The sequence below is a fragment of the Lycium barbarum genome, chromosome 10 (assembly GCF_019175385.1).
Source record: "Lycium barbarum isolate Lr01 chromosome 10, ASM1917538v2, whole genome shotgun sequence".
NCBI classification, from domain to species: domain Eukaryota; kingdom Viridiplantae; phylum Streptophyta; class Magnoliopsida; order Solanales; family Solanaceae; genus Lycium; species Lycium barbarum.
Window position 1 is genome coordinate 25,654 of NC_083346.1, and position 24,894 is coordinate 50,547.

At 38.5% G+C, this 24,894-nt stretch overlaps 1 protein-coding gene across 4 annotated transcripts in view; it reads left to right on the top strand.

The window, feature by feature from the left end:
• The first annotated feature begins 2,094 nt into the window (after positions 1-2,094).
• LOC132615041 (protein ANTI-SILENCING 1) overlaps positions 2,095-24,894 on the top strand; it is a 39,689-nt gene continuing 16,889 nt past the window's right edge. For 2 of the 4 annotated variants that reach the window (XR_009572531.1, XM_060329598.1), the window contains exons 1-5: positions 2,096-2,327; positions 3,861-4,388; positions 16,091-16,259; positions 16,414-17,426; positions 20,062-20,088. Coding sequence is in view for 3 of the 4 variants with exons in the window: in XM_060329598.1 (XP_060185581.1) it covers positions 4,014-4,388; positions 16,091-16,259; positions 16,414-17,426; positions 20,062-20,088 (1,584 nt within the window). In the remaining variant the exon portion in view is untranslated. Of the gene's footprint in view, positions 2,328-2,394; positions 2,874-3,860; positions 4,389-16,090; positions 16,260-16,413; positions 17,427-20,061; positions 20,089-24,894 lie in introns of those variants that run through there. The other 2 variants (XM_060329600.1, XM_060329599.1) reach the window with 2 other exon arrangements.

The window sequence follows — 24,894 nt, forward strand, 5'->3', positions numbered from 1 at the left end:
GGCACCCAGGTCATATAGAAGAAAGATAGTTTCGAGTATCCTTGTTTGGAGACCCGTCGTGTGTATCGCTCATAGAATTGGCGAGATTTGATGAGCCGACTCTGTTTGCCTTGAAATTTCACCGGTCTTTACCAAACGGGCTAGGGAAATATACGGATTGCTTACGCGGGCATGTCGTAGCTTATTTTTCTATTTATTTGGTCCAAACAATTAGGATCCTCGTTTGAAGACCCGTCGTACGTATTAGCTCATAGATTTTGCGAGATTTGATGAGCCAACTCCATTTGCCCTTACATTCCACCGGTTCTTACCAAATGGGCTGAGGACATATACGGATTGTTTACGCGAGCACGGCGTAGCTTATTTTTTCATTTATTTTGTCCAAACACCAAGGATCTTCGTTTGGAGACCCGTCGTGTGTATTAGCTCACATATTTGGTGAGATCTGATGAGCCGACTCTGTTTGCCTTGAAATTCCATCGGTCATTACCAAACGGGCTAGGGACATATAATGATTGCTTACTCGAGCACGTCGTAGCTTATTTTTTCATTTATTTGGTCCAAACACCGAGGACCCTCGTTTGGAGACCCGTCTGGTGTATTAGCTCATAGATTTGGCGAGATCTGAAGAGCTGGCTCTGTTTGCCCTGAAATTCTACTGGTTCTTACCAAACGGGCTGGGGACATATACAGATTGTTTATGAGGGCACGTCGCAGCTTATTTTTTCATTTATTTGGTCCAAATACCAAGGATCCTCGTTTAGAGACCCGTCGTGTGTATTTGCTCATAGATTTGGCGAGATCTGATGAGCCGACTCTGTTTACCCTAAAATTCTATCGGTCCTTACCAAACGAGTTGGGGACATATACAGATTGCTTACATGAGCACGACATAGCTTATTTTTTCATTTATTTGGTCAAAACACCGTGGACCCTCATTTGGAGACCCATCGTATGTATTAGCTCATAGATTTTGCGAGATCTGATGAGCCGACTCTGTTTGCCCTGAAATTCCACCGATCCTTACCAAATGGGCTGGGGATATATACGGATTGCTTACGCGGGCACGTCGTAGCTTATTTTTCCATTTATTTGGTCCAAGCATCGAGGATACTCGTTTGGAGACCCGTCGTGTGTATTAGCTCATAAAATTGGCGAGATCTGATGAGCTGGCTCTGTTTCTCCTGAAATTCCACCGGTCCTTACCAAACGGGCTGGAGACATATACGGATTGCTTACGCGGGCGCGTCGCAGCTTCTTTTTCCATTTATTTGGTCCAAACACCGAGGACCCTTGTTTGGAGACCCGTCGTGTGTATTAGCTCATAGATTTGGCGAGATCTGATGAGCCTACTTTGTTTACCCTAAAATTTCACCGGTCCTTACCAAACGGGCTGGGGACATATACGGATTGCTTACATGAGCATGGCGTAGCTTATTTTTTTATTTATTTGGTCAAACACCGAGGACCCTTATTTGGTGACTCGTCTTGTGTATTAGCTCATAGATTTGGCAGGATCTGATGAGCCGACTCTATTTGCCGAGAAATTCTACCGGTCCTTACCAAACGGGCTGGGGACATAGACAAATTGCTTACGAGGGTACGTCGTAGCTTATTTTTCCATTTATTTGGTTCAAAAACTGAGGACCCTATACCCTTTGTTTAAAAAATGGTGTATGTATACCATGTTGTTACACAAATGGAGCAAATATACCAATGTCGTTAGAGAAATGGTGCAAATATACCCTTTCTTGCTGCTAGATTTTAAAAAAAAAATCATTTAGCTTATCTTTTAATTAAGAAAATGTCACGTGACTTTAAAAAATAAGTTTACCCATTTTTTAGTAGACTTTTTTTTTTTAGAACACAATGCAATTTTTCTTTTTCGTTTTAAAAAAATTATCTACTTGGCTTTGACTCTTTTTTTTTTTTAAATGAATCAGGACACATCAGGAATTTTTTTTTTTTGGACATGGCGATTAAAAAGTAAGTCTAAGGCATCTATTTTTTTAACTAAAAAATAAGTTAATTTAAAATTTGTCAGTAAAAAAAAAAATTTATTTGCCATTTATAATTTTGGCAAAGTATATGTGCCTCCCAAACCTGAATACACTGCGTTTCTTTCTCTTTCCCTCCATTCCATTATCATGTTTGCTATTCCTAGGGCTAGTGTTTGAGAACTGGTCGTCTTCGTGTACAACGGACGATTAGGGTTTCAGTGAATCAACAACTACCTATACAAAAGAAGAAGAAGAAGAAGAAGATATCTTTAACGGGATTGCTCGAAATTCAAGAAGATGCTTTCTGGCCAAAAACATTAAACATCGGTATGTCCATTTTTCTGCCAAAATAATAATAATTAAATTTAGGGTTTTTATTAACCCCTTTGCTCCGGAAAGCACCGAGCGTCAGTAATAATAATAATTGCCAATCCTTCAATCATCAGACTCTTAAATTTTAACTTACTCATTGTTTCCCATTAACACTCTCTAATCTCCAATTTCAAAAGCTCTGTTTACTCTGTTCTTCATATACTATCTTCTTTCCTTTTCTTGAGAATCCATCCAAGTAGATTGGAAAATCCATGACCCCTTTGCTCCGGAAAGCACCGAGCGTTAGTAATTAGGTATTAAGTTTACTCAAATGATGATTTTGAGTAGACTTGGTTGTATCTTGTTGTTGTGTTGTTTCTTGCTTCGTTTGATTTGTGGGATTCCGTTCTTGAGTGATGTAAGTTCCATTGTGTGTGCTCGGGGTAGAAGTTTTGTATACATTGCTAGAACAGAACTTCCAGGCTAAGGTCTGTAAAGACGCCGATCTACAGCCAACAATTTCCATAGATCTATTGAATCCGGTGAAATCAACAAATTGAGGTAAGATTCCAGTTCAAGCTTCAACTTGCAATCTGCCTTTAATCTCTACATCTTCTTCTTCTTTGTTCGTCTCTGCATCTGCGTCTTCTTCTTCGTTCTTCTCTAAATCTTCTTCCCCAACAAAACCTTTTCCACGTCTCTGTTTTTTCCCAGCACAACACAACCCATGTCTCTGTTACTACATAGCAGCGGAATTGAAGGTATTCTGTTTCCCATCTCTTCAAATCTTGAATTTTCCCCAACACACCCGATCTCGTTTGACCGGATCCGACACAGATCCCATACCCTTACCCGTGTCAGTGTCGTGTCGACACGGGTACGGCACCCAAACTGCCGAGTCCGAGTAACTTAGAGTCTGCTTTCAATTTTCGATGGTAGTTAGATTGTGGTTGTGATCATCTAAGACATATACATTCTTTGGTGATTACTAAATTTTTTAAGAAATTACTGTGGTATGGCGGTTGAGGATTAGGGGAGAAGCCTAGTAGGTAGTTGAGTGTGTATCCTTTTTAATAGTATTCTTTAGTTTCACATAATTTTGTATTATTTGATATGTACTACCGTCTGTTGCTGCATTTGTTTGTATCTTGCTACTTTGCTCTCCTATTTTTCTGATAATCCTGCTTTGGATACATTGCTTTTGAACCTATGGTCTACTGGGGACCTCTCTACTCCGCAAAGGGTAGGGGTAAGGTCTGTGGGATTACACTGAGTATGTTGTTGGTGGTGGTGTGGTGGCTGCTGCTGCTTTGAGGTTTTTTGTTTGTTTTGCTTTTTTACCTTTTCTTATTATCACTCTTGGATGGAATTATTATTAGTTTAAATTAAAATTTAGAGCATTTAATCCTTGGAATATTCTCACGTCTTTGGCCTGTTATGACATGTAGCTTTTGGCTTTTACTGCTATACCTTAGTTGTTGTTACTCTGTTATTAAAATCATTATAACTAAGATTAAGGCATTTAATATTATGTATTTTGCATTTCAGGTCAAGCTGCGAAAGAATTAACATCTTGGTGAAACCCTTAAAGAATATCATCTTGGTGGAAGCAGTTGTTATAGGATCTTCAAGGGCTGAATCTGTGTGGTAAAAGTAGGGGCCTTGATAGAAAGAGGAAGCAGGTTTGTGAGTGATACAATTATGGCCTTGGTAGAAGCAGTTAAAGTAGAGCCTCCAGCGGTTCAAGAAAAGGATGAGGAAGTTGAATTTGTATGGGGTAAAAAGAGAGGTACTGGTGGTAAGAAGAAGGAGGTGCAGTTTTATGAATCTTTTACCTATGATGGTGTGGAATATTCTCTATATGACTGTGTATACATGCACAAGGAAGGTGAACTTCCTTACATTGGTATGATCATAAAGATATGGGAAAATCCAGACAAGTCTAGGAAGATAAAGATTCATTGGTTTTTCCGGCCATCAGAAATATTGTATCACCTGAAAGATGTAAAGGTAGCAGAGAATGAAGTATTTCTTGCCTCTGGTGAAGGCACTGGTTTGGCTAATGTTAATCATTTGGTGAGCGTCATAAAACTGCTTTATATCATTGCATTTTCTTTCTGTCTGCTTTTAACTTATATTAAAAAATAGGTAGTATTAACTACGTAGAATTACTTCCATCATATTCTTTTATGTATAGCATAAACTATTTCTCGACCAACTACGTATAGTTAGAGGAGTTCGATTTATACACATTTGATCCAATATATTTTTATTTATTGCCCACATCGTCAATGTTAGTAAAACTCACCTATCTTGTGGAGACCCTTCTGCTTGTTTCTACTTGGTTTCGGTGAATCTTCAAGGGAAAATAGGGTTCGTTATGAGGGGATAAGAAAACAGATTAACTTGAACCATATGTTATTATTTTCTGAAGTTTGATAATGATGAATATTTAGATTAGATGCTATTTTTTAACTTACATAGTGGTTAATGTGGTGGAAGATGAACAATCGGAAGAAAGTCTGAGCTGATTTATTATTAGCTGATGATGGCAAAGCAGATGAGCTTGTAACAGTAAGTTCTTCTCTGTGAAGATTGTCTAAAATGAGAGTTGGGAGAAGCTAGTAGATTGATCTCTCATATATTTCTGCTTAATGCCAATTCTGTCCCTCCTTGTCATCTGTCTGCCTTACAAAATTTCTCCTCTTCATTGATTGAGAAAAAGGACCAACCTTTGGGCTACCTCTTTCTAAGTGCTTTATTGTTTGGGTAATTCTTGTTGTCCCAAGAAACAGAAGAATGAAGGCGGGTGTTGCTTTGAATAGGCAAGGGGATTTTGAAAGTGAATTGTAGGATGAGGGAGTAAATCTTTTAGAAACAAGTACCCTCTTTTGCATGTTTAGTGCCAAAGCGTCTAATTGTGGTAGGAAGTTATTGTTGAAAGTATGGGGGTAGAAGAAATGAATGAAACGAAAATTGAAGGTGGAAAATAGAAATTTAGAAGCAAAACTGGGGAGACGAGTCTGGTTAGGTTTCAGAACAAAGAAAGGAATTCAATAAATTCCTATTTGCTATGATATCTTGCATGAGCTTTTTCTTTTGATGTAAGGGTGTTGAAGGTTTTGATAAGCACCTATGATTGCTAAAAATACACATAATTAACACCTCCAAACAACATATCAGGTGTTGTACGACCACAACTTCCACTTTTTCATATTCTTTTTTGACTTTCATTGAGTGTGCGTCCCACTTCTTTTTCTTCACCATCACAAACAAATTGTCACTGAAACTAGAAACCTACCTGATCCAAGCTCCTCTTCTTTCTCCACTGTTGCAAACTCAGCTTCTCTCTTTTATTCACCATTACGAACCCAGAAATTTCAAACAGCAAGCAAATCCAAACTCTTACTTTGTGACTAAAGCCAACATGTCTCAACTATTTTCTACTAGTTCTTTTTTTTTTTTCTTTTTTCCTTTTTTCTTTTCATGTTGTGCCTTCTACTTATCTCTCAAAACAATGAAATGCCTATCCCAATGGTGGAAGAAAAGTAGAAGATTTTCAGGGTCAACAATTGTGGAAGATAAAGGAGATGGACTAGGATTAAAAGATTGGGTTTTCAATTTTGGGATCAAAATAAGTTTCACCTTGAATGGTGTTCGGATGAGGCTTCTTTTCTTCAGGGTCAACATTGTGGAAGTCGTCGTTTAAAGCGACAAGCTCGATCTCTATTTTGGGATTGTTTCTACTAGCTTTCCCATCGATGTTTCTTTTATGAGACCACAACCTGGATGCATGTTTGATTGTGTGAGTTTAGGGGAAAAAATGTCAGCAAGTTGAGTTAGCTCGTTTTTTCCTAAAATCTTTTTTAATATGTATTGTTTATTGCTTCATCAAAAAGATACATTGTTTATTGTTGGTCATGTTAATCTTGTTAGCTCATGGCACAAAGACCACGTTGAATCACTCGGCGCGGGGCCTCCCGTGTGAGGTCAAGTGATGGTCAACAACTCAGGCAGGAAATGCTGAAAAGCGGCTAACGATGCAAGAGCTCTTTTCCCTTATACGCTCTAAAAAAAGGGTATGTTGGGTTTTTGGACCCTATGTTGAGTAAGGGTTCACAAAGACCACATGTTCCTCTTGCTATTATAAAGGTTAATAGTAGAGTTGGGATAATACAATTGCAAGTAGATATATTCTTATGAAGTCACATAAATGCTTTTCATTTTCTTTTGGACATCATAACTACAACTCCTAAGCGTATCACTATATATTCATAATATCAAAATATTTTGAAGAAGTTGACCAAGGATAGGGGTGATCAGGATTTTATTTTAATTTTTGAAAGTGAAATCTAAAGGCAAAATACATGGATAGACACTCAAAACTTGGCCTCAACTATTAGTTTGACAGTCAAAACTTTCTTGGTGACCAAGTAGACACATTTTGTTGCCATAAGTGTGCCTCGTGCACTCCCTCATCTGGTGGACCTCATGCGTGTCCTACAAGCACGGGTGACGTGAAGTAACAAATAACAAAGTGATGAGTAAAGCCTTAAAAAAAAAAAGAAAAAAAGATACATCCAACTAGTAAAAGAAAGAAAGAAGACAACCATTTAAGAAAGCCCTTATCCGCCCTCAAGGATTCCAACTTTCTTTATTTTCTTCATCGTTGCCCATTTCCCCTACATCTTTCCCTCCCCCTTATTTTCTTCTTCATTTAAGCCTTTTCCGCCCTCCACCATAATACTAATTTTATAATTTAAAAAAAAAAAATTTAAGTAACGAATTCATTCAGTTCTTTATTCCTAGAGGGAGATAGAATCGATGTTTAGCAGAAAAATGAGAATAAATTAGCATAGGGTGAAGAACTTTTGCCTCTTCAGTTGAAGAGGGGTTTAATGGCAATTAAGAATTCAAGGCGTCAGTGGTGGATATTTTTTCTCGTGATGAAGGGATTTTCACGCCATCAAAGTTTGGATCAAAATTTAGTTCAAAAGTTGGCTTGCCACTATTTGCGACTCCGCTGACCTGAAAGATATCGGTTAAACTAGGCCCAGTTAGGCTATATCCTAAGGTGGGACTGTTAGTGAAGCTCTAAGATGTAATTTTTGGATGGTGTTAAAATGGGTTGTTTCATGGTGCATTTGCTGTTGCCCTTATTGGTGATGAGGTTGTGGCTACATTGTGATGGTGGCGGAAGGGGTGGCAACAATTATGGCTTGTTTGGGGATGAAGAAAGTGGGGTCCACATGAAAAAATAAAATAAAAATATAACTTTGAAGGCCTACACGCGGTCATGTGTGGAAGTCAAACATTTTGCCATGTAAGCGTGACGGGTTCACGAGACACACGAGTCAAGTAGTGGTGTTTGCTTGGTCATTAGGAAAGTTTAAGTGTCAACAAGATAGTTGGAGCCAAACTGAAGTGTTTGTTCATATATTTGCCAGATCTTAAACTCAACAATGGAGAATGAAATTTTTAAAACTTAGGGGTCACGATGTTGGAATAAATGTTTATAGATTACATGAACATGACAGTTTGGACACTTTCATGCTTCTAATGTGCATGATATGCACGTGCTTTTGCCACATCAGCAAATCAAAAGGCACAAAACTATGGTTAACGGTCAGAGGTACTTATTATGTGTGCTTTTGCATCTTCTGGATGCCTTTTTACGATAGTTCACTTAATTCGTAAAAAAGGTACTTGTGTATGGTTGCAACTTTTAACAAGTAAAGGTGTTAAACTGGAACAAGTCTGTTATAGGCTTGGCTTCCAAAAATCGTGCAAGTTGGAGTGTTAATTTATGTATTAAGCCTTTTTTTTAATTCGTTGAGGGTTGTCACACCGTAGACATTTTGGAAACTATTCCTTCATGACTATTAGCTCAGTTCGTTAGAGGGTCATGCCAATAACGCGAAGGTCGTAAGTTCGAGACCTGTAATCTTTTTTCCCGAGACCCCACTTGTGGGATTACACTGGGTATGTTGTTGTCCCTCGTGACTATCATTAATGGAACATTAGAACGATGTCTTGTTGAGGTAGATTGTGGAATAGCAATTGTTCTTGTCTAAGCTACTGATGTCAGCTATATGAATTCTCATCGTTTGTGTCACTCTATTTAAGCTCATTTCAATCTAATATTTATATGAACTAGAATAAAGAATAAAAAATAAAAATAAAAAACAGTAGAAGTTCTTTGCATTTTCTACTGGTAATAATCTGACATATAAACTTTTGATATGATTAAGAAACTACTAGAGAACATTGTACCTAAAGTAAATATATTGATATGTCAAACTTTATCCATACTAATTTGAACTTCATATATGGATTAAGGTTCATTCTTATTCAAAACAAGTGACTCTTGGTCCATTGGTAAGAAATCATGTTTTCATGATGTCCTATTTTTGGCGAGGTTTGTATGACTATTTAGATATGGTAGGTCTTTCAAGACAATTTCCTTCCATGTGATTTTAATTCTACCCTTGTGATTTTTTTGTATAAAAAAGAATAAAGCGTGCAAGAGTGAAGATGTAAACAAACAATGGATTGAATTTAGAATGATCACAGCTAATCTAGTGAATTTGAGGGAGGAAGGAAGACTTCAGAGAAAATATTCACTTCTAAAGGAGGAAACAAAGGCAAGGTCAGTTTTTGGTATATAGGTGGTACAACAATGACACACTTATTTGCGTTCCCAACTATCCATAGCATATCATGTAAAAAAATGACAATCTAAATAGTACGAGATAATTGAGTTTTTGCTTTGGTATTTGGGGTTTAAGATGGAAATATAGTGAGATGACGATCTTTGACATATCCCCCATGCCATCTGTTGATGATTGAAGAGTTGAGCAAAACGAGGACAAAGCCGTTGTAAGAAGACTATCAAGGCGTTTCAGTGCATCGATCATCAATCGGGGGCGTACTAATATGAGTATCACATCTCTTGTTCATGGATGACACAAAGGTGTTATGTATTGCATATGTTGTTTCTAAGCTCATATTTGAGGTAGGTCGTTGTGTGGTTTCAGGTAGTATTAACAACTTAAAAAATGGGAGAATTGATGGGTGAGGTAGATAATATTGAGGAACTAGCGCAAGTGCTAGTAGTAAGAGCACTACCTACCTTTGTCCATCATTGAGTGCTACAAATAAGGATCTATTAGTGTATAATCTGGTGATTGAGAGAGTCGAGAAGTGACTAGTAGGATGACAAGAGAGATACTTGTCGAAAGGAGTAAATGGAAGTATTTATATAATGCATGTCGTTTAGCATTTCTACATATTTGTACTGCTGCAATTGTGATTGAGTAATTGGAAAGACTTAGAGGGAGTTTTGCACGGGATATTGCTAATGGAACTAGTAAGCTATATTTAGGTGTGTGGTCATAGAAACCAAAAGAATTTCACTTTTTTTTTTTTTTTTGAATTTTTGAAGTTGGAGTTGGAGTTGTGTTTGGCCATAGTTTTTGAAAAACATATTTGGTTGTTGAAATGTGCTTTTTCTAAAAAACATGAAATATGATTTATACCCCCCAATTTAAAAAAACTAGCAAAATCACCCAAAGTAATTAATAAACATAACCAGTGCGAGAAATATAGCAACTATACTTGAGATCAGCTTATGGAGTGCTCAAAATTGATGGTTTCTTTCCATCGAAAGGCTACGACTGGGAGGCTTACTGGTGTACCCAGAAAATATAACATCTCTAAATATGACTTTGTTGCAAAATTCCCACCTGCTTCTTTTCTTTTGGAGGCTTTTTAGCATATGATGTTGAATGTTGTTGGAGTGGAGAGCAACATAAGTTGCCTTTGACCAGTGAAAATAGTTGTATAAACTTTTAGGGTAAAAATTGAGCAACATAAAAACTTTAAAGGGTAAAATTTGAAAACAGCAAAATAAAAGTAATGGTCCAAAACAGAAAATGGAAAAAGTGAAAAACAAGGTTTTGGTTGTTTTTCAAATTTGTATTTGGAATTTTTATGGCCAACACCATAAAGTGATTTTTTTTCGGAAAAAAGTGAATAATTCTCATGGCCAAACGGGTCCTTAGTGATTTGGAATGCTATCACGTCTTTGATGGAGTGAAAAACCTTACAGTGTCCAATGTAGTAGGAAATTGGATTTGGAGATTCGGGTAGAGGAAAAATGTGATGGAGGGAAGTGATAGCAGGAAAACATGGTATTATCAAAAGAGGGAGGAGGATTAGGAATATCAAAATTTGTTTGGGGGTTGTATACACATTGGCTATATTATTTTTTGGATAGGGCAGGAGCGACCCTAAAATTATTTTTTCAGGGCATATTGGTGAGCCTCTACCTCCTAAGGTAGAGGTAAGGTCTGTGTACACTCTACCTTCCCAGACCTCACTTTGTGGGAGTTCACTAGGTATGTTGTTGTTGGAGCATATTAGTGGGGAGAGAGTGAGGTGAGCCTTGCCTTTCACAACATATATAGTTTGATGCCAGAGAGTTTACGGTCCAACAGATTCTTTCTACAAATGCTGGGGAAGTTTATTGAGATTTAATAGGAACTTTCAAAATCAAGAGATGGGTGAATTTGAAAACTTGGTTGATATACTATACATGTTTTTGGAAACAGAAGATCTACATACAAACTATGTCAGAATGCACATGCTACATTGGATTTGTGGAGATAGGGGGAGTAGCGACAACTTGTTCACAATTAAGTCACGGTACCAAAGATTGTTAGTATGAGGAGCTGACCTTACACCTGTCTATTTGAGTCCTTTTTAGTCCCTAAGGCATCCAAGAAGGTGTGTTTCTTATGGTTGGCAACATGGAGTGCGATAGTGATAGTGCAAAACCTGAGAAAGATGAGTATTACTTGAGTTTGTTGGTGCTTCATGTGTAAGCATTTGGGTGGAAATTTAGATGCTTTCTCGCAACATTGCTTGGTGGATTATATTGGACTCAATAAAGGAGGCGTTGCATACTTGAGCTTTTAGAAGGAACAAAAGAAGACCGAAGGCGTAGGATGTTGATGATATGGAAGGCATTTGAGGGGGCTGACAATACAATAACAACAACCCAGTGAAATCCTACAACGTGGGGTCTGGGGAGGGTAGAGTGTACGCAGACCTTACTCCTACCAAGGTAGGACGGCTGTTTCCGAGAGACCCTCGGCTCAATAAAAACATATAAAGAGGTCAGATAAGGCTAAGAGATTCAAAGCGATATGGAAATGAAGTAACGCAAGCGAAACAGATAACATAGAATAATCAAATTTGAGGGGGCTGACAATGATAAGTAAATTTGAAGTTTAGCCTTTCATTTCTAGTTTTTCTTTGGTGCACCCATGAGGACTCTATTTTGTAGAGCATTGGACGTCATTTGTAGGGAATGTGTTTTTTGTAAGTTCTAAATTTTGATAAATGGGTTCGTCATCATCAATAAAAGTATTTACTTTATTATAAAGTTGCATTGACAACATGGTAGAAGTACTTTATCGACCAAATATAATACAATGAAACATGACTCTTGGAAGTGAAGCGGCATGTATATTAGAGCTTTATGGTGAACTCCTATTATGGAGGTCACATAAAGATGGGATGTGAGTTTTCTATATATGTCCGTTTGGATTATAGAGCACCAAATGCTTGCTTATGACAAGAAGAATCATAATAGCTGAAAATCTTAATAATAAGAAAATACTACTCGTCAGGTGGTGCTTCATATACAAATGGTCGAGAGAAGATGTCAATCACTTAGTAGTGATTGCATGTCTCTACGTAGATGTGGTAGTGTTGAATTAATTTGGATTGCTTGGTCAATGCTGGAAATAGTGAAGGATGTAATGCGTAGTTGGCTGTGACGAGTGAAGTTGACTTGGAAGCGAGGATGGACTCACAAGTCGTCCTAAGGAGAGGGAGTTTCAAGTACGCTGGGACTATTATCCAAGGTAACCTGACAAGAATGTCACGTATCATATTGAAGCGAGTGGTTGAGATGGAGGCTCGCATCGGGTGTGTTGTGTGATAAGAAGGTGCCAGCAAGACTTAAAGGTAACTTCTTACACCTGTGTCGGCAGATGATGTTCGTAATGCACTGAAGGAGCTGCCAGCCGACAAAGCCCTCGGAATAGATGGTTATCCAGTGGAGTTCTTTAAGGAATTTTGGAACGTGGTGGGAGAGGACGTCACAAGTGCCATACTACAGTTCTTTCAAAATGGCAAACTGCTGAAAGCTGTGAATTGCACAACTGTTACACTAGTGCCTAAAGTGCCGAATCCTACCTATGTGAAAGACTTCCACCACTCTTTATAAACTAATAGCAAAGATTCTGACTGTGCGATTGAAAACAGTGGTAGACTACATAGTGGATCCTTCACAATCGGCTTTTATTGAGGGAAGGAGTATACTAGATAATGTGATAGTTGCTCATGAGCTGCTGAAGGGATACACCAGGCAAGGAGTTTCACCAAGATGTCTAGTTAAAGTGGACATCCGGAAAGCCTACGACTCAATTGAATGGCCTTTCCTAAAAATGGTTCTACTAGAATTCGGGTTGCCATAAAAGTTTGTGGAGTGGATCATGGTATGTGTGACTTCAGTCAGTTACTCGATTCTGATAAATGGAGGATTAACCCCTGTGTTGCAAGCAAAGAGAGGACTTAGACAAGGGGACCCGATGTCCCCTTATCTTTTTGTGTTGGCAATGGAATATTTGAACAGATCCCTCAAGCAACTACGATTCGAGCATAATTTTAACTACCATCCTAGGTGTGAGAGGATGAATCTGATTCATATATGCTTTGCTGACGATTTGATAATGTGCTGCAGGGCTGACTTGGGATCCATTAAATACATGTTGGAGAGATTTGAGCATTTTTCCAGTGTGTCGGGCCTCAAGGCAAATCTTGAGAAGAGTTCCTTATATGTAGCTGGAATATCCGTGCAACTAAGGGATGAGATATTGGTAGATATGAGCTTTGCGCTAGGAAGTTTACCTTTCAAGTATTTGGGTGTACCCCTATCTTCAAAGAAGCTCAGTATCAGCCAGTGTATGCCTTTGGTGGATCGAATCACAAACAAAGTTAAGTGTTGGTCCACTAAGATGTTGTCCTATGGAGGAAGGGTACAGTTGATTAAGAGTGTGCTATTCGAGATGCAAACCTACTGGGCACAAGTCTTTGCGCTACCGAAGAAAGTACTTCAGCTGGTCACGAATGTATGCAGAAATTTTCTTTGGACAGGGTCCAGTGACTACACAAAAAGACCACCTGTAGCTTGGGATAAATTATGCCAACCCAAGTCTACAGGTGGCTTAAACATTTTGAACTTCTTTCTTTGGAACAAGGCAGCTATACTTAAATTGTTGTGGGCAATGACTAAATTGAAGAAGAAGCTGTGGGTAAAATGGGTACACGCGTTCTACATCAAAGACAGAGCTAGGTGATATGCAGGCGCCAAAAAAAGCCAGCTGGCTCGTTAGGAAACTCTTTGATGCTAGAAAATGGCTAGACAACGACCTGAACATTGAGCTAAGGCTGAAAAAATATGCGGATTCGGGTAAATTTAGCATTAAAAAAGCTTATCAAGATATGACGCCACAATTCCCGAGCTCCTTGGAAGAAAGTGATCATGGTGAAGGGGCTAGTTCCCAAACACCACTTTATCCTATGGCTGGCATTACAGCAAAGGCTGTCCACTGTGGATCGCCTAAGCAAATGGGGGATCCAAGTCCCAGGTGAGTGTGTGCTTTGTAACTCAACCATGACAGAGACGCATTTAGCTGCTCGTATTCTTCATATATTTGGCTGCAGTTGGTTAATTAGATGGGCTGGAATCGACAAATACAAGGCTGGGAGCACAAGGTTCAGTGGGTCTGCTCCACCGTGAGACATAAAAGAGCTAGAGGGGATATCCTTGGCTTCCTATTGGCAGCGACTACATATCACATTTGGATGGAAAGGAACCAATGCACATTCCAACAGGGAAGTAAGACCAGTAAGGAACGACTAAAGGAGATAGTCATGCAAGTGTTTATCAAAGGGCAGAAGATGGCTGCTTCGAGTCCCATCTTAGAGAGTAGAAATAGGTTTCCATGTTAATAGGCTAGGTGATGCAGATAGCACTACTGATAGCTTAGCTTTAGCCTTAGTCTACATAGCAGATATTGTGGGATACAATGAGAGAGCTGTTCCTATAGTCCAATGGAATAGCATGTACATAACTTTATACTTGGTTGAATAAAATTTTCATTTGGCCAAAAAAAAAAGACTTAAAGGTAACTTCTAAAGAGTAGTGGTTAGACCGGCGCTGTTATATGGGGCGGAGTCTTGGCCAATTAAGAACTCTCATGTCTAGAAGATGAAAGTTGCGGAAATGAGGATTGTTAAGATAGATGTGTGGGCTTACTAGGAGAGATATAGTTAGAAATGAAGATATTCGGGACAAGGTGGGAGTGTCCTCTAAGGCGGATAAGATATGGTTGGCGATGTTGAGATGGTTCGACCATGTTTAGAGGAGAGACGCCAATGCGCCGGTGAGGAGGTGTGTGAGGCTGGTGATGGGAGGTTGGAGAAAAGGTGGAGGTAGGCCGAAGAAGTATTGGGGAGAGGTAGATCCAGTAGACATGGCATGTCTTCAGCTTACCGAATTCATAACCTTAGATAGAAAGGTGTGGAGGTCGAGGATTAGGGTAAAAGGCTAGCTGTGAGTGGATATATGTTTGGCCTTTCCATACTAGTAGGATAAGTACTAGTATTGCTTATTCTTAGGTTTCTATTACTACTTGTTATCTCGCTGCTTCAGTTTTCTTACTATCTATTGTGTTACCGCGTATGTTTTCATGATTGTTGTGTTTCTGTTTATGAGCCGTGGGTTAATCGTAAATAACCTCTCTATTGCCAAGATAGGGGTAAGGTCCGTGTACACTCTACCCTCCTCAAATCCCACTTGTGGGATTACACTGGGTATGTTGTTGTTGTAATGTGTAGTTGGCAAAAGATGAATGAAACTAGAGCATGTCATGTAGCTAATATGGAGTAGTATTGCTCCCTCCTTATTTTCAATTGAGTCGTTCTTTTTTGTTTACACTTTTGGAGCACATATAAATTCCAATGAGTATTAAGGATTGGTTGTTGTTTGTGTGGACACATGTTACTCCATAGGCCCAATGAGTATTAAGGATTGGCTGTTGTTTGTGTGGACACATGTTACTCCATAGGCCCATGTACTTCGTATATAACTAGTTTATGTGGTTGTACTTATTCTCCTAACTTTTTTTTAAGTAAAATATTTGACTTCATCAAAAGATAAGCTCACATGGTTCTAAAACATTGGTATCAAAATGGCATCTATGTTTTTTATGACGGTTGACGCACCCTGACTATTCCACTAGGTACCCGCTATTGCCCACCAGCATAGGTACTGCTAACTTTGCCCACCAAGATTTAGGCAAATGGGAAGAAATCACCTAGTGTTATTTGCTTCCATGAGATTTGAACAGGGTTCATCACCCACTTTGTTAATTACTTGGCCACACCATTGGATGCAAAAGTGTGGTCTTATTTTCTTCCCTGGTGGTACGTGAATCATGACTCATATCGATGCCGTTTGGTCGTCTCATTCTAGGGGGACTCTGCCCCCCAATTTGAATCTGTCCATTTCTGAGTTTGCATATAGCTATTGTCAATATCACGTGCTTAATGTTGTAATTTTTCGTATGCCTATCGTTAGTGAATGCTGCCTCGTAACTGTAAGAGAGTTAGCTCCTTAACTACTTGTCGATCAACTTGACCAGGAAGCTATTGCTGGCAAATGCAATGTTGTCTGCATTTCAGAGGACAACAGAAATCTGCAACCATCAGATGAAGAAGTTAAAATGGCTGACTATGTTTTCTACCGTGCTTTTGATGTGGGAAATTGTACAATTGTGGATAAGATGGATGACAAAGTTGGTGGGCTGGATGGTATGTGCTCAGCTCCCTGGGTAGTCCTCTCTTTGTTGTGTCACCATAGTATTAAGTTTCGGTTTTAATGGAATAATATAAAGTTGCTTTTGGTTCCATTATATTGTTGGGTTAGATTAATCTCTTATGCAAATTTGTTTACATTTTGGTACAGTCAAGTGTGTTTTTAACAGGAAAGAGAGTCAAAAGGCCAGTCATGTCCTCAAACTTGCTTCTGACTCGAAAGATGTCGAAACTGCCGTGGACTGTCGAGCTAATGGGGAGTCCTTTGGGCTAAAGCCACAGAATTATCTTGCAACTGCCAAAGCGAGTCATTTAATTGGAAAAAGTGATGTAGATGCACCAAGTTCTTTGGTTAGACAGGATGCCTTACGGAGAGATACAAATGTTTTACGTGTTAATCAGGAAACAGCTAAGAAAGAGAATTCTGTCCCTGGTGAGAAAAATTCACATGATTTGGGAATTGCCAAAGCTGCTGGAAAATCAAGTCATTCAGTGGGAAAAAGTGATGCAGATGCGAAAAGTTCACCATTTAGAGAGGATGCCTTACCTGGAGATGCAAATGATTCTCACATTGAGCAGCAATCAACAATGAAAGGAAATGCCGCACCGGTGCCGTTTGTTAACAGCAAAACAGCCACTACCAAGCAAAATACTTTAAGTGAAGAAAATGCACACGGCATAGTTAAGAATGACAAGAATGATAAAAAAGTTAATAAGCCTCCAGTACAACTCGTAGAAGCTGGTGAAAGTGGAAAACCTTCGAAGGATCTTGGCATTTTGGACGATAGGCCTTCAAAACGAATAAAAGTAAATGGTTCCGTGACACTATTAGAGGACAAAGGTGGGAACAGTGTACAAAAAACCACTGTTTGCAGAAATGACAAAAAGGTTACGGGAACAAGTGCTGGTCCTTCTGAAGATAGAAAGAAATCTGGAGATAGCATGAAGATCAGAAAAGATAGTGCTGCCTTGGATATCAGACCTCCGAAGAAAGCAAACATTGACATTCTTAAAGTAAAAGTGGATAGAGATAAAAGTAACATGTCAATAGGTAAACCTGTTGATAATATAGGCAAGTTGCCTAAATTATCTGTTGGAACATCCCCAAAGGAAGTTGAGAAAACGGAAGGCAAGAGATTTGAAGTCACTCGGAGACCCCTTGCAGTAAGTTTTGCCTCGAGCAATGTCATTTTCTTGCGAAGTTCAATTTGTTGCTAGATAAAATTGCAAATAACCTGTTCTACTTATTCTTTTGTGAATCCGGTGATGATAGTTTTGATAAAGAACTAAAGCTTTTCTTTTTGATGATACAATGGTGGTATTACATGGATTTACATACTTCTCCATGCTAATGAGAAGCTTTGAGACCATCCTCTCTTTGATTGCGTCAAGCATATGAAGACATAGCAAAATCTTTGGAATTGGAGCAAGCTACGTTTTACAACATAACATTTCATTATATTTAGAGAGACAAGTCTCATAGTAGGTTCATGAAGTAGCTTCTAATTTGACCTATACAATTGTAACTCAATAAATTTGTTTTATAGCGATAAAGAATGAGAGTTAGTCCGGCAATGGAAAAGTGTTGCATGACTAGGAATTGGAGGAGATTGAAGAGTTCCTTTCATAGGATATATGAGCAACCCATTGGTAATGAAGGGGAGATGAGGGTATGGTTGGAGGGAGAAGGCAATGTCTTTTATGGTCGGAGTCATTTTATAGGGAGCCAAGCACCGTTTGGGATAAGAGGGGGGTGTGCGGAAGAGAGTGTTGATAACTGTGAACCCGTACTAAGGAGTAATTCTTTGCGTAGCGCAACATGAAATTTTGACGATATTTGAGGAGAAGGATTTTCGCATATTACTACATAGTAGATTCACAACATTGCTTGAGAAGCTTGCATTTCCTTTGTGCAAGGTTTAGGGTTTAGATCCACAACATCGCTTGAGAAGCTTGCACTTCCTTTGTGCAAGGTGGACTTAGGTGAAGGCGAAGGTAATAGTGGTGATGTCAATGGTTGGAGATCGTCGAGGATGGACAAGGAAAATAGGACAACTTGGAAGACGATACTTCTATTTACTTTTGGATTGTCTTAAATGAGGGGAACACGAGCGCATTGTTCGCATGTGAGGGATAATAGAATTGCTATGAATTCTTTTCTTTTGCATATATTGGTTTGGTATGAATAGAAAATTACCAATTTCTATACATGATTCTAACAATTTGTTTGAAATTGTGGTTGAGCCGCTCACTCAGTTTCTAAAAAAATTTAACACCATTTTGGTGTGACATCATTGAAACAAAATTTGATTTATTGTTAAAAAAGCTAGAAAAATAGGTTTGTGATAGGCTATGATGTATCAAGCGAAAAGGACATTGTGTTGTAGTTATTTATAGTTGAAATATTAGGATAAAAATATATATATAAAGGAGCTATTATAGGAAAGGAAATCAAAGATGAAGATCTTATGTTATCACGGATTTGCTAGGGGCCAAGTAGTTATAAAACAATTAATGATGTGGGTCATGAACAAGAATCCAACTAGCGCCATAAAACTCAGGTTTCATAGAGTTAGAATGGGGCCGAAAAACGATGAAAAACATGTATCTCTGGCATTACATTTCTATAGTTAAATTTTTTGGTTCTTTTGAATGGTACTACCTCTCCCTCATTTTATATGACACATTTTCCTTTTAGTTTGTCCCAAGAGGAATTATATCTTTCTTCTTTTGGAAACTATTAACCTTACCATTTAACGGCAATTTGTTGGGATCCACATAATATATAAGTTCATTCTTTTATAAGGAGAGGATTAAAAGAGATAAGGAACACTCATCCATTCATTTAAAAGGATAATTTTGATACATGGCGTATATCTTGCTTATATGTCAAAAAGTCTTCTTTACTTATAATTTTGTACCTAGTCAAACACCTTCACATAAAATGGGATTAAAGGAGTACTTATCATGGGTTCTTTGGAGTTTCTATTAGTTTATGATAAGTGCTTGAGTAATCGTGTGGAGATTGCGACAAAAAAGTAGTCGCGTCGAGGTAGGTATTGGAATAGAAGTTATGATCTTGTTGTATTCATCTTTTGTTGATGACACCTCATTTTTGGTCAGCCACAAAGTGGAAAACATTTCCATAGTGGCCTCATAAAGTTTGGACAAACACGCGACCGCATAACAGTTTCAATTTTCAGTTCTATAAAACTTACCTTTCACTTTGGTACGCATTCTTCTGTCACATAACACTCTGGTAACACATCTCCATTTCTACCATCCGAATTTAGTCCAAATCAGTTCAGGCAGATGAGAATGCACAATCACATCTCAGGATTTTTATTGCTGTCAAAGATATAACAGATATGCTAAATTCCAGTATTTATGGAGAATTAAGATGCTATTTAGACTCATAATTTTGTGGAAATTGGTTAGTGGATAAGTATGTTTTTATCTGATGGGAAAAATGGATGTTTACTCAAAAAATATGTGGGTTTCCCCTTTTATCTTTTTTTTGGCTGGTGAAAGAAATGGATTTAGTTGCTGTTATCTGGTGTATGTGATTTGATTATTATGTTATCATCCTTTTTCCTACTCTAGATTTCCTGGTATAAATGATTTTCTTGTTTCTAATTCAGATTCATGTAATCTGTTGTGAGATGACATTAGATTATTGATATGGTCTGGTGGAAATTTATGCGGCTTCTCTCCATCATGGCTGCAAAGCAGTTGGTTTTATTTATGATCTTTTTAGTCAAAAATCAAACTTATGTATCCTACTTTCTTGTTATTACAGGAGTCAAGCAAGTGGTTTAAATCACCTGTAAGTGATCCTATTCTTAATTCTATTTTACTTAGCCGATTAAGTAACTTTATCTGATACACCGATTATTTCTAGGAAATATGTAGCTTGTGTCATAAATATATGTGAATCTTTTGAAATGGCATGATATGACCTATTTGAGCTTGGAATTGTTTGTTTTGTTATTTTTCGAGTGATACATCTAATTAAGTGCTTCGCTCCCAATGATATCCTGGCCTAATTGATCAAAGATAATGTTTGATGGCTCATGTGTTGCTCGACAAGGATGAGAGACCGCATAGGGCGTTGTCGTGGGAGAAGTGTGACCTCAACCGAATTGCTTGAGCCATCTTTGAATCCTAGACCATTGTTTGGCTTGTTCTTTTATTATTAAAGAATTATAAGTCAACAATAAAGTTTCTTTTATCAAATGAAAAAAAGAAATATAAGTCAACAATAAGGGTGTACAATTATCCTTAGGCTAGGACAAATTAATTGCATAACGACTTTGAGTAGCCTTATTTTCACTTCAGGTTTTTTAATTTATTCGAGAATCTGTTCTATGTTACCGTGTTTACCAAGTAGTCTCAAATTTCTTTTGGAACAAAAGCTATTGTGAATTCAATGAGAAACTATGAAGCTTCGGTTTCATGGATTGAATTGAAAATTTTAGCGATTTTGCTTTTTCTTTCATAGTTGTGGAATGTAATTTTACTCCCACTTAGGATAACTAAGGGATATTGGAACTTTTCCATTTCTTCTCTTGACGCTATGGTGGTGTCAAAACATCGTTGAAGTCTGAAACTCCTTTCAATGGCTTATTTTATGCCAAAACCTTTCTCTGTTATGATCTGAAGTATTTGGTCTCAAGACCGCACATCAACACTAAAAGCTATTTATCCTCATGTTGCAATACAAATGACAAAACTTGAAAAAAGGGCAGCCCGATGCACTAAGCTCCCGCTATGCGCGGGGTCCGGGGAAGGGCCGAACCACAAGGGTCTATTGTACGCAGCCTTACCTTGCATTTCTGCAAGAGGCTGTTTCCACGGCTCGAACCCGTGACCTCCTGGTCACATGACATAACTTTACCAGTTACGCCAAGGCTCCCCTTCAAATGACAAAACTTGAACTTGATTAAAAATTCTCATGATATGCCTAATCTTCGTGGGAGTTGATAATGGCAGTTGGCCGATGGTCTATTTGCTTAATAGTGGCATGGGATGGTTGCACATTTGTGTGTGTGGGGGTGGTGGGGGGGCACAAATTGTGGGATTTGAAACTGTCTCGGAGACCGGCGATAGTTTCCAGTTAATTGATAAGCACAAGAAAAATGTTTTGGCTTGGAAATAGTGCATAAAAAAGAGCTTATTTTGTAGCTTATTAAGTATGTTGCATGGAATCATTCTTTTGGATGTCCATAATGTGGAACTCTATACTATAATTTCTCTCATTCATCTTTCTTTTCTCATCTATTAATAGTGAAATGAAAAATAAAGATTTGGTATTGTTGCCCTGAAGGCTTTGGTCTAGTGGTAAGAGTATAATCCGTGATGTGTAGGTTAGGCGCACGTCACGAGTTCAAACCTTGCCACTGGTAAAAGCCAGGTAGCTAAGTGGAGAAGTGTAGAGGGACGTGAATGTGATCCATAGAGTTTCGAACCGTGTGCCACTAAGCCTTAGGAATTTCTCGATTATTAAACAAAGAAAAAGATATGCCATTGTTGATGCTATTTACTAAAATATAGTGTATAATGTGACATAACATCTTATTCCTTGTTAAAAAATGTGACGGTAACTACTCACCAAGGCAATCTATTATAACATACTTGTAACTATTTTTGAATACCATACTAATGAAAACGAAATATATTAAAGAACAAAGTGATACAACAACAACAAAAACATACCAGTGTAATCCCACAAATGGGTCTGAGGAGGAACAGTGTATGCAGACCTTACCCCTACCTCAGGAGGTAGAGAGGCTATTTTAGGAATATGCTTGGCTCAAGTGCAGCAAATCAAAGTAGTTATGAAAAAGGAATATAGTAGTGAAAAAAATATGGCAACTAATAAGGAAAGCAGTACAAAGCATACAGAAAAAGAATAGTAACAACATTGAAATAGTGGGATAACTGAAACACAATAAACAACAGATGCTAGCATATCAAAGCAAGAAATTAAATGAATAAGGCTAATACTACGACATACATAGTGCTCCATATTACCACTAAGCCTACTGTCGCCGAAACGCAAATAATGCTAAAATACCTGCTTAGCCTTTTATCTCCATACACTTCTATCTAAGGTCATGCCCTCGGTTATCTGATGTTGTGCCATTTCCTGTCTATTCACCTCTCTCTAATACTTCTTCGACCAACCTCAACCTCTCCTCATACCACTATATCCAATCTCTTACACCTCCTCATTGGGGCATCTTTGCACCTTCTTTTCACATGCCTAAACCCTTTCAGCCTTGCCTCCCATTATCTTGTCCACCACGAAGGTCACTCTCACCTTGTCCCGGATTTTCATTCCTAATCTTATCTTTCCTAGTATGCCCACACATCTATCTTAGCATCCTCATTTTCGCAACTCGCATCTTCTGAATATGAGAGTTCTTGATGGGACTGGCAATTCGCCCCATACAACAAAGTCGGTCTAACCACCACTCTGTAGTACTTATCTTTTAAGTTTTGGTTGTACTTTTTACCACACAGGACTCTTGAGGCGAGCCTCCATTTCATCTAACCTCCCGCCAATACGATGTATGACATTATCGTCGATCTCCCTTTTTCCTCGGGTTACAGACCTAAGGTACTTGAAATTCTCTCTCTTGGGAATGACCTGTGTATCAAGCCTCACTTTCACGCTTGCATTGTGTGTTGCATCATGAAACTTGCACTATTCTGTTTGGTCGTGCTCAGCATGAACCCTTTAGACTCCAGGGTTTGTCTCCAAACCTCCAACCTAGAATTAACTCCCGACGTGTCTCATCTATCAGTAATGTCATCTGCAAATAACATACGCCATGACAACTCACTTTGAATATGGCACGTCAATTCATCCATCACCAAGGAAATTAGAAGCAAGCTAAAAGTTTTCTCGGTGAAAGAATAGAGTATAAAATTACTAAATTACATAGCTCGCTATTGCTTTTTATATGCCCATATTAAATTGGCCACAAATTAAAGATTTGATCTAACCATGACGTGTAGAGCTACAACAATAACAACATACCCGGGAAGGTGGTGTATACGCAAACCTTACCTTTACCTTATGTGAGGTTGAGAAGTTTCCGATAGACTCTCGGCTCAAGAAAAACATTTCCAAAAACAGGTTTGACAAATGCAAGAGTGGAAGCTATGGTGAAAATACTATAGAAAAGAAAAATTTTGACAACAAAAATAATAAAGATAGCCTAAGCAAAAGAAACAACAATAGTAATACTATTGAAGAATAAGACAATAGTAGAATAAAAATAGTGGTACCGATAAGTTGAAGAAAGGATAGGATGTAAACTAGAATCATGCTCTCTTATAGAAAAGAGAGAAATCGCTCGATGTATATTAATCCTCTACCCTAATCCTTGACGTTTATGTTTCCTTATCTAGGGTCATGTCCTCGGTGAGCTGGAGATGTGCCATGTCATGTCTAATCACCTCTCGTTAATTTTTATTCGGTCTACTTCTACCTCTCCTTAGATCTGTCAGTGCCTTCCTCTCGAATCTCCTGACTAGTGCATCTGTGCTCCTTTTTACATGCTTGAACCATCTCAGCCTCGTTTTTCGCATCTTGTCCACCACTGAGGCCACTCCCACCTTGACCCGTATATCTTCATTCCTAATGTTATCTCTCCTAATGTGCGCACACATCCATTTAAGCATCATCATCTCCGCTCCATTCATCTTTTGAACGTGTGAATTCTTGATCTGCCAACATTTCCCATACAATATAGTTGGTCTAACAACCACTCTATTGAATTTACCTTTAAGTCTCGGCGGAATATTCTTATCACATAGGACACCGAATACGATAGATGCGAGCCTCCATTTCATCCACCCTACTCCAATATGATGTGTGACATCATTATCGATCTGCCTGTTTTGGAATTATTGACCCAAGATCTTAAAGCTTCCTCGATTGGGGATGACCTGTGTATCAATCTTTATTTTCTCATCCTCATGTGATACATCACTGAACTTGCACTCCATGTACTCTGTATTAATCCTGCTCATCTGAAACCTTTAGACTCTAGGTTCTGTCTCCAAACCTCCGGTCTATTGTTAACTCCACCACGTGTCTCGTTGATAAATACTATGTCCCCGCGGGTCTTGTCAATCAATACAATGTCTTTTGCAAAAAACATACACCATGGTACCTCCGCTTTGAATACGTCGTGTCAATTTATCCATCACCAAGGCAAATAAAAACGGATAAGATCCGATCGTGGGTGCAACCCATCTCGATCGGAAAGTGTTTCAAGTCTTCTCCTAGTGTTCTCACTCGGGTTTTGGCTCTATTATACATGTCCTTAATCGCTCTAAGATATGCCACAGGTACACCTCTAGACTCTAAGCATCTCCATAAAAGCTCCTTACGGACTTTGTCGTATGCCTTTTCTAAGTTTATGAACACGATATGTAAGTCTTTTTTCCTATCCTTATACTGCTCCAACAATCTCCTTGGAAGATGGATGCTTTCCGTAGTTGATCGCCCCAGCATGAATCCAATTTGGTTCTTGTAAATAGAGACATCCCATCTCATCCTCATTTCTACCACCCTCTACCAAACTTTCATAGTCTGGCCCAGTCGCTCTTCGCTTTC